The sequence below is a fragment of the Artemia franciscana genome, unplaced genomic scaffold (genome assembly GCF_032884065.1).
Source record: "Artemia franciscana unplaced genomic scaffold, ASM3288406v1 Scaffold_1482, whole genome shotgun sequence".
NCBI classification, from domain to species: Eukaryota; Metazoa; Arthropoda; class Branchiopoda; order Anostraca; family Artemiidae; genus Artemia; species Artemia franciscana.
Genome location: NW_027062842.1, coordinates 36851 through 53240, shown reverse-complemented (window position 1 = coordinate 53240; position 16390 = coordinate 36851). Strand labels below are relative to the sequence as shown.

Genomic DNA, 16390 nt, shown 5'->3' with positions numbered 1-16390 from the left:
TGTCAAACATTTCACCAAAATTTAATTTGTTATGCAATAAAAAACAAGCAAGCCCATGTCACTAAAGTTTTTCCTTTTACTTTAATTTAATCTGAACCACTCACAGACTGCGTTCGAATATATTCGATCAAGCTAAAACGGCGAGAATTTTCTTTTGTTAATATGTTAAGCCCCAATTTACTTTGTCAATCCTATCATCTAAATCAGGACTTCTTAAACTTTTTTCATTCACGACCCCGTTAATGATTGGGAGTTTCCTATTGACCCCATAAAAATATAAAAGAAGGACAAATAAATGTTTTTTGATGACTTAGTTATCAAAAATATTATTATCAAAATATTATTATATTATTATCAAAATATTTGATAATATTATTATCAAAAAATTATTATTATCAAAAATATTAGTTATCAAAAATAGTTATCAAAAATATTATATATATATATATATATATATATATATATATATATATATATATATATATATATATATATTTATATATATATATATATATATATATATATATATTTATATATATATATATATATATATATATATATATATATATTTATATATATATATATATATATATATATATATATATATATATATATATATATATATATATATATATATATATATATATATATATATATATATATATATATATATATATATATATATATATATATATATATATATATATATATATATATATATATATATAGAAAAAACAGAGTATACAATGTTTCCTCATATAGTCTCTGTACTTAAGAGAATTTCTCAAACAGTTTGTGGTGACCGCATATGCTTTCCCCTTGCAAGTGTTACACATGTTCGAGGATAAGATCATGCAGACAAATCAGGTATGGTGTTGTAGACCCCTTTGACATACTGCTGAACTGCTTAGGATAAATTAGTGGTCCAATTTTAACTATGAACTATTGACATTTAAATAAATTTTGTGCCACGGCAACTGCCACCCTTAAAAGAGAGGTTTAGTACACTGTACAATAGCATCTAGAGCCATATACCGAGTAGTGGAGGAAAAATACGGTTTGACCTCGGGTTTTTTACACCAAAATGTTCATAAAAATCAGCTCTCAGAAATCAAGTTTTTCGTACCCCAGTAGGCTATCAATCTTCACCTTCACGGAACGGGGGGGGGGAAGTAAAGTACGCAGGTCATTATTTGCTGGATTCCTGCGGCTAAAGAATCATTTTATATCAAATTAAGTACCGGATTGCCAGATAGGTCAAAAAGCAGTTTTTTTTTTTACTATTTAACGCATTTTCACCTCTGAAGGGCCTGTAATATGAGGGGTTGATAAGTATAACACCTTGAAAAACCACTTCTTTAATCTAGATCAAAACTTCAGGTCAATCAGTTATAAAAAGGATGCGAAGTTGAAAAGGATGCATAGTCGATGCGAAGTTGCTCCAAACCAATGATTATAAAATTCTGGTTTTTTTTGGCATCACATGTGTTAAATTGGTTTCCTGTCACTAAAGAATATAACTCATAGAAAATAGCACTTTCGATGCACGTCTCAAAGGGTATAAGTTCCTAAAAGTGTCCATAGTTAGGACTAAGGGCGAGTCTCACTCCAACATTTATAAAATACATTACGATTACTAGCACAAAAACGAAGAAATGGTTTTAAAAGATCCATAAGGAATTTTTCGTGGGGGAAGAGAATATTCTTACTTTGACCGAGTGATTATTCTCTTCTTTGATAAATGTGTTCTGATCTTTATTTGTAGGACCAAAAACTTTGGATAATAATGGAGTTCATCAATGGAAGCTCAGCTATGGATTTGATGATGAGAGGCCCAGTCGACGAGTTCTATATCAGAATCATACTCCGGGAAGTTCTGAAGGGGATCAATTACCTCCACAGCAATAACTTGATCCATAGGGACATCAAAGGTTTGTTTCTTTTTACTTGCCTAAAAATAAGAATAATTATAGTTATTAATCTATTAATCCTAATATTAATATAATAGTTATTAATCACAGGGTGATAAACCTCTTTGCAATAGTGTTCACATTAATTTTGTAATAGATTGTAAAAAATCAAATCTCGCATTCCTTACTTTTCTTCGTCTAATATTCTACGATCACTGGTTCGATACGACCACTCCTGGGAAAAAAAGAGTCAAATAAACACACACCTGTGATCTTTCTTGTGGCAAGAGTTTCTTATAGTTTCGGTTACTATTGAGTCATATCACTCCTTACTTATAGTTTGTTACCATTAACTGTTTGATTAGTACTCACTATACATTAGCGTTAGAATTTCTAAAATAACTAAAAATTTTGCGTTTTATTGAGAGAAATAACCAATTTCCGGAGTTCATACTATGGTGTTTTTTTTTTCATTTCGAGTAACTAAAGGGTTCTTTTTTCTACAATTAAAAATTGTATATTCCTCACTATTGATATAATAGCTTGTGAAATCAATGTGTGACCTGATAAATTAATCCTTAATTGTGTATGCTATTCAATGACTCTGCGGCTATTAATGCTTGCGGCTAATTTTTTTTATACCAATATTAGTGCAGGCAGGAGAAGCTTCCCACTCCAGGGTAAAGCAATTCCTAAAATGTCCATATTGACAAGAAATGCATCAGATACTTGTTCAGCATTTGTGCTGAATTTTTTTTATACCAATATTAGTGCAGGCAGGAGAAGCTTCCCACTCCAGGGTAAAGCAATTCCTAAAATGTCCATATTGACAAGAAATGCATCAGATACTTGTTCAGCATTTGTGCTCACCTTCTCTTAAGGGTGACTAGATTTGCTCTCCAAAGAAGGGAAATGTAAGGCACTTTACCCCCATTGAAGATAATGCTTAGGCACTTTTTTTTGAACTGCCTCTATTCTGTCCGACAATTCATTGGAGATGCCAGGATGCCAAACAGGACAAGCGTATTTGGGGGTAGGACGTACAAAAGAGAGAAAAATCCTCAAACAATGCACACTCGAGGCTGCTCCATGAAATAGTCATGGATCAACCATTCCATTCCTTAGGCTGTGTTTTGTGAGTGAGTACGTGGGCGAGAGAAAGAGGGAGAGAGAGAGAAAGCGTATTCGGGGGTAGGACGTACAAAAGAGAGAAAAATCCTCAAACAATGCATGTTTGAGATTACTCCATGAAATAGTCATGGAGCAACCATTCCATTCCTTAGGCTGTGTTTTTTGAGTGAGTACGTGAGCGAGAGAGAGAGGGATAGAGAGAGAGAGAAAGAGAGACTAAAGCGTGGCGGAGAGTTGAATAGATCTTTCCATAAATTATCGATTTGGGATAGATCATACCTCGATTTGGTCGTCATTTTCAAGAAGAAAAAGTTAAATTGAACAAATTATTGGAAAATACCAACAAAAGGGCCTTTAATTGGCCCTTTTGTTGGTTGGCCCTCAATTTTTCTTAAATTGACTTAAGAAAAAAATTCAACCGGAATCGTCTGCAAGAAACCTTCCGTATGGAATTCTGAGCTAGAATGGAATTATCTGGAGGAATTTCTCTGGCAAGGGAGGGGGTAATTTATGTGGAAACAACCTCTCGTGGGGGGGGGGGGGGAGAATTGTCCATGGAAATGGAGCAAGTTTGCTAGCATTATTTAAAATCGATCTGTAATTCAATAACAAAAACAAGTTTTTTTCCAATTGAAAGTAAGGGGCATTAAAAAATAGTATTATTAAGACAAACACATGATTAGTAGGCAATAAATAGGAGCTAATTAGCGTTAATACAAGCTTTTTAAACCAACTTCTTGTCGTTTCAATTATCCGTTTCTGTAATACAAGTGTAAGGTTAAAAGCAAGGAAAACACACTTAAATCATTTATTTCGGCTTTTTTTTCCGACAGACGGGACTACGGCTTGGCGGTCATTATATTTGCAATAGTGTATTTTATTCTAATATAACTATTAAGGGTATTTTTTTAAATTTTTAATAAGTAATTTTAAGGATATTTTCTAGGATTAGTTAATGTTACTTTGGTTTATCCCTAATTATATTATCCTAACATAATTGGCAAATAATTAATTGCGATTTTCGAAAATTTAAAAGCAAAATTACCTGTTTTTACTTTTAGCTGCCAATATTCTAATTGGCGGTAATGGAGAGGTGAAAATCGGGGACCTAGGCGGTATCATTGAAGCAACTGATAGTCAATGGATATCTGGACAGGACACAATGTATGGTACACGACTATGGTTATCGCCAGAACAACTGTTTAATTCTCGCTACAACAAAAAGGTATTTATTGATTCTCTTGAATAATAAATATAATGTCCACACAGTTTTGCAACCTTGAGCAAGTGGCCAATATCAAAGTAGTAAATGCAAATACATTTTACGTACAGGGAGTTTTTGTCGCAAAATGCAAAAATACACTGAGACCTGGTGCTATATCTTCGTCTGAGATCTGATTGATCTCAAAAAGCCGATGAATGATTGATCTGACATAAACAACCATAAAACACTTTTTTGGCCATCATCTATCATGCGTAAAAGCTATTAATACGGCTATATTGTCATTCAAAAAGACTCTTGCAGTTATAAAACGTTATAATAAAAATACATGGAACATTGTTTATAATCAATCAAGAATTATAATCAATACTTGAAGTGTCCCTTTCTCTTTTAAGATAGTTATTTTTTTTTTTTTTTATTTATTTTTTTTTTTTTTTTAGCAACATCTATGAGTTTTGTGGAAGCCACAAGGCAATTCCATCATCAAGGGTAATTTTTGATCCAGGTCTCAGCCGTCTCAGGGATTTTTATTCTGGGGGGGGGTCAAAGAAAAACTTTAAATGCACACCAGAGAACAAAAATGGTCAAAAATAAAGTTGTCATAAACCGAGTGTTTTACTTTTAATTTACTAATCTGCTATAGACTTTGGTTTATCCCTTGCTTCTTTCTGTCTTCTTCGCTACAATATAATGATTTTTAATTAAAATGAGTTTCAACTAGCCTGCTTTTTCTCGAATGCCGTCTTTATAAATGGATTTTATGGCACTTGGTATTAACCAAGTGACATATAGCGATTTTCTCCCAAGTTGTTTCCAATTTTCTCCCTTTGTTTTCTCCCAAGTTGGGAGGCGAGATTTTAGATCGTTAGGCTCCAAAATATTTAGATTTTCGTTGTGTTCTCTGTCATTATCATAGTTTTCGTCAAAATAATGCTATTTTTGTATTTTTTCTCAAATTTTTAATCCTCATCTCTTACGCAAAATCCGTCCACTATTTGGACGGTTTAAACATAAAAAAAAAAAAAAAAAAAAAATGAAAATAAAAGAAATATCAAAAAGCTTTTGATTTTCTTATGGGTGAAAAATCACCGATCTTATGGGATTAATCACCGACTTGAACGTGATTTTTCTTCGTACCCGTCCCTTTGTATTAATCACGTAATCACATTGAACGTCCGTTTGATCCTCCATGCTATGAGGTTAATTTTGAATGAAAGTCATAGAGCGGGAAACATGCCACGTAATTTTAATGCAGTTTGGGTCAGTTTTATCGTGTAATCTATATTAGATTATAAAAGCCTAAGTGGTACACAGGTTTGTAGAATTTACGACGCGTTGTCTTATGGAAATGGTTATCAGAATAAACCTCTGCGTTTCAAACATAAACGAATAAATTTGTTGGGAGGGAGAAAACAAAACAAAAAAGGACTGTTTTTGGTCTTTTAAAGATCCTTCGCTTTTTCGATTTATCGCTTAGGTTAGATAATTACCAATTGTGGCAAAGAATTTCTGGAAATACCTCTAAAGTTAATTATAAATGTTTATGTCTTCTGCAAATACCTAATCATAATATTAAAATATTAATAATTTATTTAAGAAACAGAAAATTTGTATAAAAATTTAAGTCAAAATAGTCGATGCGAAGTTGCTCCAAACCAATGATTATAAAATTCTGTTTTTTTTGGCATCACATGTGTTAAATTCGTTTCCTGTCACTAAAGAATATAACTCATAGAAAATAGCACTTTCGATGCACGTCTCAAAGGGTATAAGTTCCTAAAAGTGTCCATAGTTAGGACTAAGGGCGAGTCTCACTCCAACATTTATAAAATACATTACGATTACTAGCACAAAAACGAAGAAATGGTTTTAAAAGATCCATAAGGAATTTTTCGTGGGGGAAGAGAATATTCCTACTTTGACCGAGTGATTATTTTCTTGTTTGATAAATATGTTCCGATAGAGCTCATAATTTTTGTCAATATAATAGACAATTTTTCAACTTTTTGCGGAATTTTTGTTTTAGATTTTTGTATGCTTCTAAACGAATTCTAAAGCTTTGTACTTCCATATGTAAATGCATATTTTTACCTAATAACTAAGTCATCAAAAAACATTTATTTGTCCTTCTTTTATATTTTTATGGGGTCAATAGGAAACTCCCAATCATTAACGGGGTCGTGAATGAAAAAAGTTTAAGAAGTCCTGATTTAGATGATAGTATTGACAAAGTAAATTGGGGCTTAACATATTAACAAAAGAAAATTCTCGCCGTTTTAGCTTGATCGAATATATTCGAACGCAGTCTGTGAGTGGTTCAGATTAAATTAAAGTAAAAGGAAAAACTTTAGTGACATGGGCTTGCTTGTTTTTTATTGCATAACAAATTAAATTTTGGTGAAATGTTTGACACTGCTGGACGTAAGACTTCTTTTAACATTTTCTAGCGATGAACGACGAACGAAAGGAGAGAAATATAAAAGAAAGATAAATAAATATCTTTTGATGATTTATTTATTAGATAGCAATATACATATACATATGAAGACATATAGCTTTAGAATTTGTTTAGAAACATACAAAAATACAAAATTAAAAATTTCATTGCATTTAATATAGTTACAATCATTATATGTCCTACTTTTCATCAAACTGTATTTTTTACAATAAAAAAAATAAGCCAGATTCCAATAAAATTAGCCAAGAATTAAGCCGGCGAGTAAATTCAAGAATTTTCTGGTCAGTGTCCATCAAAACAAGACAGACTGGTGGAAAATAAACCAATATAGTAACACTGAGATGAGCGTCAATACTGTAAAATCCCATATTTAAATATTTAAGTTTAGAATCTCTCGCGACCCCATTTGGGGTCGCGACCCATAGTTTAAGAAGGGATGATCTAAATCTTTAATTTATTATAATAGGCCTAAAGATATACAATTTTCAGGTGGATATATGGTCGCTAGGAATTACAGCGATCGAGCTGTCTCAACGTGAGCCACCCTTTTTTAGACAACCCGAAATGGAATTCATTGAACATATGTCAGATGTGTTTTTGGGTGGTGATTACAAGCTGGACTATAAATTCACGATGGACTTTCATAATTTTATAAAAAGATGTCTGATCGGAAACCCGCATAGACGACCAAGTGCGGAAGAATTATTGAATGATCCTTTCATTAAAGGATCCAGTGACAAACAGTATTTAAAAAGTCTCCTGATTCAAAACCATGACTTTCGAGGAGAGCTACATATAATAGTGATAATTTTATTTGAGCTGGTGTTCACAAACTTTTGAAATTTGTTGGTTTTAACTGCATTATAAATCATTGATCTTAATAAACATATAGCATGTCGCCTAACCTTATCGCATCGCTTAGTAATAACGATAGTAATGAAGTCTTGGAAATAAGGATTAAGTTTCAACTTGTATATTCGTAAAAGATGTATTAAAGATTAAGTACTAGTTCGTTTAGGGTTGTAGAAAAAAGTAGTACAAAAACATAAAAACACAAAGAATTCATTTAAAACGAGGGTTTTAACTATAGGCAATAAAGTATTAACTGAAAACCCTCACAATTTTTTCAATAGTTTTAATAAACAGTTTCAACTTGGATGAAATCTCAACAATTTAGTAATAAAAATTTCACTTTTCATAAAAGCATAGTGTATCTTTCCACTTTTAAAAGCTTGATATATTTTACTTAAATTATAGAAATCACAATTTTAAAAAAGTTTATTTTTTTGCTTCTACCGCTGCCATATATGTAATGAAAGAAAGAAATTCTGTCATCCGTAGAACGTGGCCTAGCCATCTCAATCTTTCTTTCATATATATAGTCATATTTCATATATGAATGAATATATATATATATATATATATATATATATATATATATATATATATATATATATATATATATATATATATATATATATAATAGGCTAGTTGACATATGGAATTTGAGACAAATGTGGATAATAGTCAGATGATTGCTAGATAAGATATAAGTCGATATATTATCTATTTTTTTCTAAACGTAACGATTTAACATTCATATTTGCTAAAGAAGCAAGATTGCACCTAAGATCCACTAAAATACTTTTGCTTTAAAATCAACTACGAGAATTAGATTTTATTCATTTCAAAGTGACTTGATTTATTAACAACGCTTTATTGTACGATTTGTTTTCCTTCTTTAATGTGAGTTTTTCTTAGGCCAATCTCTCCTTGAGAAATGAAACTGATTTCATGCGACCAACAGCCTCGAAAGCTTCTCCAGTTATCCCACTTTTGCACAGTCGATGGAAAAATTTCTTATCAGGGTTATGTATCCTAGGGCTAGGGCTAAGCATCTCTCTCCTGAGTTATTCACCTCCTCCTTGACCGACGATGCCATCTTTGCATCTTTCCTTTGTTATGCTGCCCTCTAATTTCACCAAGACAATATCAGGAGAACAGTTCAGATTGTCTTCTATAATCTTTGGCTCCATAAGAAGGCCAACATTTTCATCCTTGATGGTTTGTCAACCACCTTTGCTGACCCATACGATGATCAGCTTTATGAAATCAGCAAAATCCCTCTTTCTTTTTGGTGCTCCAGGAGCCTTTTTTTTCTCTTTACTATAGGTCGCTGGTTTGCTGAAGCATTCTTTACGGTTGCTTTTCGTATATGGTTAGCATTATCTCTTTTTTCCCTTTTGGTTGAGTCAGGTTGTCAGTTACTGATCCTTTCCTGCAACTCGCCCCTGGTATCCAAGAAGACGCCCAAAGAAAGATACAAAAAAGCACTTGCGACTGGGCGGGTACATAAAACTCATTTATAGAAAAAAGCTGATATTGCAGCCATGACAACTGAAGATTTTATATCGAAGGTTAACTTGGGCGTCTGTTCATTCGCGTTATTATTATTTGGTATTATTTGTCTCTTATTTATAGTTTGTCCTAGATGAGACACATTAACACTGACAATGCAATGTTTTATCAAAAAAATCCTAATTCGTAAAATACCAATGAACAATAGTTGGGGTGGGATAACATACACGTTGCTTTAAGATTTTTTCCCCCCTCCTTGGAGGGGAGAGTGCTGTGAAAAAACCTCAATAAAGGAATTTCGGTCTCTCCCAAACGCAAAGTTTTCAGTCATCTGTATTCAAATATATTATCTACCGAAAAAAAGATCCAATACTAAATCATTCCTAATAAATTTTATCTTTGCAATTTTTACGATATATCAAAAATCTTTGCAATATTTGTGTTTTTTTACCAATAAAACTGATTTGTATAATCTTGAAGAAATTTTCATGTCGCCCCAGAAATGACTTAATATATCCAAGGGACTAAGATCAAACAATTCTTGGAAGCAAACTGTAGTTAAGGAGTGACGCGGCTCAATAGTAACAGAAAGTCTAAAAACGGAATTTTGATACCGATAGATACATCAAAAGAATTTAATTTTTATGCTCATTTCAAATATGTAAGTTTCATCAAGTTTGGTCTTACCCATAAAAAGTTACGAGCCTTAGAAAATTTACCTCATTTTCGAAAAAAGGAGAAACACCCCCTTTAAAAGCCATAGAATCTTAATACAAATCACACCGTCAGATTCATCGTATCAGACACCCCTGCTAAAGTATTTTTCTTTTTACTTTCAAAAGAGCTATTTATTCTAATTAAACGGCCTTTGTGATTCAGGGGTCATTCTTAAACAGTTGGAACAAAATTCCAATTTTATTGTAAAGAACGAGGTATTGACGAGGGTGAACCTCTTCATATGTGTAATAATTTTTGTTCGTTTTAAGTTTTAATGTTGCTACTTACTTTCAGTTGAAGAAACTTGTTTTTTTATGTAATGATAATCTGGGACCATTGGTTCGAGATGATTACCAATGGGAAGACAAAAAAAAAAAACATATAAAAACACTTCTGTGTTCATGTACACAAAACGTTATTTTGTATTTTACACATTAGAACTTGAAGTATGTACTGGGGCTGCAGGGTTCTCAGATATGTTGATTTGGCTTTATTATTTTCATCAAGACCACTTGCCCTTTTGTTGGTGTTTTTCGCTTTTTCTGAAGATCAGGTAAATTTTTCAGGCTCTTGAGTTTTTTGGGTAACCCGAAACTTGATGAATATTGCATATTTAGGATCACTAAAAAAATCAAAATTTTTCTACGTATGTACCACTGTCAAAACTACTATTTTCGAGTCTCGGTTACTATTAGCATGCGCTCCATATTCACTTACTGTTCGTTGCCACGAACTTTTTGATATCAGCAAATCTGATTTAATATTGAAGCTCGCAGGTTCTTATTTGGCACACTAGTACAAAATAAGGTGAATTCATCATAGATAACTAACTTTCAATCTAAGCCTATGCCTTCTTTGTAATTTAATTTAATTTAAAACGTGATATTTTGAATTTGTACTCGAATCTTTTCAAATGGTAAAATTTAAAAGTTTGCAAAGTAACTGTTTGGGCCATTTTTGGTTATTTTTGCCTCTATTGACAACAGGAATTCTTGATAAGTATTGATGAATCTTAAAAAGAAGATAGTTTCAGGCTATATTGAAAAATATTTTTTTCTTTTTTTGAAGAGTCATGCTCTCCGAGCATTTACTTGTCACTTATGGTAAAAAAAATATATAATTAGATTTGGAAATAACCGATAACTGATTTTTTTTTTTTTTATTCCCTGTTTTTCACGTCATTAACGTCAAATGACATACTTGTGATTTTTCCCATAAGAAAAAAAGAAGATACCATTTAAAAGTACTGAAACTGTAATCACAATGAATATTGACTTATCTTCCTTGTCTACAATTTACTTATCTGTGGTGGCATTTCTACTCTTTGTGGGGGCTACTAAAATTCTTTGGTCTCATCATGCTAGATTTGGATCTGCTGAGCATCTAAACCGTTGGAGCGAAATTAAAACGCAGATCGAAGAAACAGATGGTTACATCATGAAAACTGAAGAATTGAAATATGGTGGTACAGTTGCCTGGAGGAATGCCCCACGTTGTCCTGGACGTATCCAATGGAACAAGGTACAGGTACAATTCACAGTTTTAAACTTATTAATTTAAGATAAATGAACTTGCTTTGCGGAAGAACAGTCTAGTTTGTCCACATAGCTAGTCTTAAAGCCCAATTTAAAGCGTTTATTAGTTTTTTTTGTAACGTCCATAAAATATGCATGATTGGCTATTGTGTAGCATTGATTAACTCCCCGTCCTTTTCTTTCAAATGCAGTATCCTCCAAATTCTTCTTCCTCTGACTAAAATAACATCGAAAAATTTCATAGAAGCCCTATAAGATCTAGTTACCGCTAATTTTTTATATTAAACTTTTAGTGATGTTAAATAAGTAACCGCTTAAATAAACTACCTAGTGCAATTGAATAAGCTGGGAGGAAGAGTTAAGACTGAAAAAGAATAAGAATAATGTTTCAAAAATAAAAGGTGTGTGTCCAAAACTGGTGGGGTACGCTAGATTTGGAAGCATGCACAAAAATTCTGGTTTAGTCCAAAAAAAGGAAAAACCAACAAACAAAAGAATGTTTTATAATTTTGTCTCAGTTAATCATAAATAAGAGATGACTCGTTTATTTTCCTTTCGACCAGCAGCTTTTACAAATTTCTGTCCAAGGAAAAGCTCATCTGCTACCTAGTCTTCAAACGCCTAATTACTGCTTTGCCATCTGTAAATGTCATTGTTGAAATTTTACCAGATGAAACTCTTTTAAAATAAATATCAATGGAAACCATTTCTTTCATTTATTTTTAACATATCATATTAGTAAAATAGTTTAAATATTTTTTTCTAAAATTATTCCTGTTCTTAATTTATCTGAGTACAATGAAATCCTTTGGCAAAGTATTATACCTAAAATACTCCCCCGTCCCTATAATATCCATTGCAATAGCTTTCTTCTATTACTGGACAAACCAAAATGTTGATGCAAAACGCAAATTTCTCCAGCAGTTGCAGACCAGCGCTGATTTTGTTGTCTCTAAGTACCCAAGCGCAGGACTTTTTCTGGTTTGTAATCCCAATGAACTTACGATGAATTCAATATGCTCCTCTCTAAATGTTAGGCAAATAGTTAAAATACAAACAACTAGGGGAAATTCCTCTCTAGATGTCATGCTAACTATCTGAATAATTTCTACAGCCCCCCCCCCTCAGCTTTGCCTCCATTGGGTAAGAGTTATCAACTTTGGGGCGGCGGAGGGTGTGGCCGAGAAGTTTTCGGGGACGTCTTTTAAGGATACAGGATAGCCGATTCAGAGTATAGCAGCAGATATTATATATAATCGGGTTACGCCAAAGTATAATATTTAGGGTCTCTGGGAATGTGTGTGCGTAGCAAATAGATTTTGAATAAATCTGTATAAATAAATACAATAGTTGTTTAAAACTGGCTAATAAGCAATAAAATTGAACTACAAAAACTATAAAAAAAAAATATGCAAAACAATTCAATGGACAATTACAATTGGCTGATATACATACAATTGCTATAAGTTGTTTAAATAAAACTTGTAAAAGTTTTACATTTTGACCAGGGGATAAACAGGAATCTTATTTAGGTTTATCAAGAAAAAACCACTAATATTTGTCTACTATATTTATTAATACAACAGCTTAAACTCCTTCTTTCTTCCTCCTTTTTGGCGGGGAGCCACGTCCTTCTTACCCTTCTTACGTATTGTATTATCTTCGCTTTATGTCTAAAAAAATGGGTTCTTTGTCGCTTTTTTTTTTCTAATGTGCGTTTTAAGTGTTTTATTCTATTCCCTATAAGGTATTTTACATATGCTCACAAGCATAAAGAGATTTGTGTATAGCATTTCTCTAAAAGGTTCTAACAGTGATCGACTCTTGTGTGATTAATCAAGAATTGCCTAACTATAAAGAATGAAGTTGGGTAGAAATAGAAAGTTAAGAAAAATATGGGTCCATTTAGACCACGCATTGTCCTTTTTAGGCTGCTTGTGAAGCATTCCACATAAAGCTACCGACAAAAGCTGTGGTTACTATTGGCACAGAATCTGTCCAAGAACCTGTTCAATCAAATATGAAATTGGTTTCTGCAGATGCTTCTGAAGGACCCCACTTCACAGAGTGTAAGTTGCATATTGTCCTTTTATTCTATTAGGCTAGCTGTTTCATACGAAGTTTTTGAATTATTTGTAAATTCCAAGAAGAAAATATATAATAGGCAGAGTCCTGTCTCCATCTTTATTATATCTGAATTGTAGCAGTTTTTCACTAAGTAGATGGGAAAAATATTTCGAAAGGTGATATTTATATGTTCCCCAACTTTCTTGGTCTTTCTTTTTATTCAATGATTCTTTATTTCTCCTCGATGGAAGAAAGTTTAACATTAGAGCAATATTATTTTCTGAAAGCCAGAATTTGGGAAGATAAACAAGGAAGAATTGTGGCAGAAATTTCTAATTACTATCTGTTTGAGCAGGAGTCTACAAATGTTTTTGCCGGTGGGCCACATTGTCTGTCAAACAGCAGTTTTGGGCCAACGGTGCACTCTATCTGCTATCCTGTTGGACATGAACAAAAAAAAGGAAAAAAAGCAAAACACAAAACGACGAAAAGGATCAACTGAGAGAAAGCTCAGAACAAATATGTGTAAAACGGCATGGAGACTATGGCTTGTAAACAAATGCTTTTACCGTGTTGTGGCTTATACGTCAACTAAAAAAAAAAAAAAAAAAAAAAAAAAAATAGGATTTTAATTGGGGAGGATTAACTGGTTTTTAGTTAGTCATTTATTAGTTTTCTTTACATCATTTAGACTGTTGGGATTTTGAGATTTGATATTCAGGTAACACTGGAGATTTACTAACACCATAAGTTTATTTGCTGCATATTTCCGTAAGCAGAACAATGTAAATTAACACGGCCTTTTCTTTTCGTAGTTATAAGTAAAAAAACACGCAAGGCATCGGCAGTACTTAAGGTGTTTATATAGTCAATTCATTTGCTTCCCATGTTTCATAAATTGCTTTTGTCGAATTTACTTTGCTTTTTGTATTTGCAATGTAAACCAAATAGTAGCCTAGCGAGTATAAATTCTTCTTTTTATCTGCTTCTTTTTTCTTTTAGATTCATTTGCCGTTATGAGAAAGTACATTTGGAAGTTCCACCAAAAATGTTGTGGCCTCCTCATAAGAATGATTCTACTTGCTACAGTTATTTCTCTGGTAAGTGCTTTTTTGTATAATCAAACATATCTAATATAGAACCTAATTTAGGATCAACAATAAATGGAAATGAAATAAAACCAGGCTGATAAAGCTATCCACGAGATCGATCTTTTTGGTTACCTAACATCACCTTTGTATCTTTCAGATCATCCGTAGTGTTTAACACATATAGCACCAAATTACTAAACTATTTGCTTAAGGAAAAAGGACGCTGTTTTGAGCCAAGAACCAAAATTTTTCGTTTTGTCAACATCACATTTTCAGTTGATAATCCTCGATAAATACATGATGTTTTTGCTTGATTATCGGAAGAGAGTGTTAACTAAAATGGTGCCTGCTTGTTTGTTATTTTGGCTGTAGCGTACAAAAAAGAAAAGAAATAGAATTGTTTATAGGTAAAAGAATACGAACTTGCAAAGAATTTCAAGTGTATTTGCAGATAGTTGTCTTCGAGAAAGAGCAACTCCCAAAAATACCGTACAGATTGTAAAAAGAAATTAGTATAAAGTAAATAGTTTAGCAAATTTAGTTTATAACTAATATAGCTATAACTATAGTTTATAACTATAGGAAGGGATGCTGCTTAAGGAAAAATGAATCAGGATGTGCTTGTCCACGTGGGTTTACTGGTAGCAAATGTCAGCATGGTGAGTTTAGCCCATCTATTAGCACACTTAAATGTAGGCTTAATTACTACCTTGGACCCAAATCCAATATTAACACCCCTGTCAAATGGCAAATATTTTAATTCTGTTATAGAATCCGGAGAAAAAAGAGAAAAGGCTTTAAAAATGTTAGTACTCAGTACTTTTTAGTACTGACAGTACAGTACAGTCAGTACTTTTTATAATGTTTAGTACTGTAGCACTTGCTCAGAGTTGCTAAAATAGCACGAAAAAGTATTTAAGCACTTAAAATCAATATTTTTTTCTATAGTACTGAAAGTCGCTGTGAAGCCCGCAAAAACATTCTGCAGTTGTTAGGACGGTCACTTGTACCTGGGTCTTTATTTTATAGGTTTCAACAAAGCAAATAGCTAGAGAGAAAGCTGACCCACTATCGATATATCACAATTTTGTCCCGCTTGGTCGTGGCGGCTTTGGTGCCGTTTTCAAAGCACAGGACAAGTTTACCAACGAAACGGTCGCAATCAAGATTGTTGATGTTGAACAACCTCACCGATCAAGTGAGAAGATCTACAGGGAAGTTGAAGCATTGGCCAAGTTACAGTCACCATACTTCCCTAAATTCTATGGATCGTACCGCAGAGTGAGTTATTGCATGATGCTCTTTTATTACTAAATTAGGCTAAGGTGGTGCAATTATTCTCTAAAATCTTGAAAATAATTATTTTTGGTGTTTCATTTTTACCCAAGCAGAAATTTTGCCAACACTTTGAAAAATACTATGAGGGCTTATAGAAATAATGTATCAAAAATTTCTTATCCCATCGTCCACATTCTTCTGAATTGTTGTAATCTAAAGAAAACTAAAACATTTTTTTGTTTATGATTTAGCAAAAAAAAAAATTAAATTTTGTAAGAGAAAGTGATTTGCGTTTAACCCTTGAAGCCTTTTACATTTCCATGTTTATCCGGTGAAAACTTTTCTTTATCAGAACGGAGAAAACGAAAGCCACCTATATCCGTGGGGCACCGACAGTCCTCAAATTCAAGAAACATTAGTCTACTGTCACAAGATCTAAATCCTGATGAGATCTAAATCCTACACTGTAACCAAATTGATTTTCAAAGGGGGGGGGGGTAATATTTCTAAAATTGAAATTGGGTATTTAGCGATAGATAAACCCAGCTGAGAGCCCCATATATATATATATATATATATATATATATATATATATATATATATATATATATATATATATATAT

General features: G+C 32.6%; 1 protein-coding gene and 1 long non-coding RNA gene across 3 annotated transcripts; one reads left to right on the top strand and one right to left on the bottom strand.

Annotated features, from left to right (window-relative positions):
• Window positions 1-1342: 1342 nt before the first annotated feature.
• Window positions 1343-4206, bottom strand: LOC136042564 (uncharacterized). Its single transcript, XR_010621349.1, has 2 exons — window positions 4087-4206; window positions 1343-1951 (listed from the first exon to the last, which is right to left on the bottom strand). It is a non-coding gene; the product is annotated as an uncharacterized LOC136042564 (long non-coding RNA).
• LOC136042562 (uncharacterized) lies at window positions 1724-15871 on the top strand. 2 transcript variants are annotated; one of them, XM_065727533.1, is made up of 6 exons: window positions 1724-1931; window positions 4103-4266; window positions 11161-11317; window positions 13262-13400; window positions 14401-14498; window positions 15519-15871. In XM_065727533.1, exons 2-6 carry the CDS (start codon window positions 4208-4210, stop codon window positions 15801-15803), a joined length of 738 nt encoding a protein of 245 aa, XP_065583605.1. In that variant the 5' UTR covers window positions 1724-1931; window positions 4103-4207; the 3' UTR covers window positions 15804-15871. The 2 variants fall into 2 exon arrangements, with proteins under 2 accessions (XP_065583605.1, XP_065583604.1); XM_065727532.1 differs by having other exon boundaries at window positions 11161-11323.
• Window positions 15872-16390: the final 519 nt, after the last annotated feature.

Excerpts from the sequence above, each read along its gene's own strand:
- LOC136042562 (XM_065727532.1), top strand. The coding sequence starts at position 4,208 with ATGGTACACGACTATGGTTATCGCCAGAACAACTGTTTAATTCTCGCT. Across the intron at positions 11,324-13,261 it reads TCCAATGGAACAAGGTACAG|GCTGCTTGTGAAGCATTCCA; the intron begins GTACAATTCACA and ends TGTCCTTTTTAG. Across the intron at positions 13,401-14,400 it reads AGGACCCCACTTCACAGAGT|ATTCATTTGCCGTTATGAGA; the intron begins GTAAGTTGCATA and ends TTTTTCTTTTAG.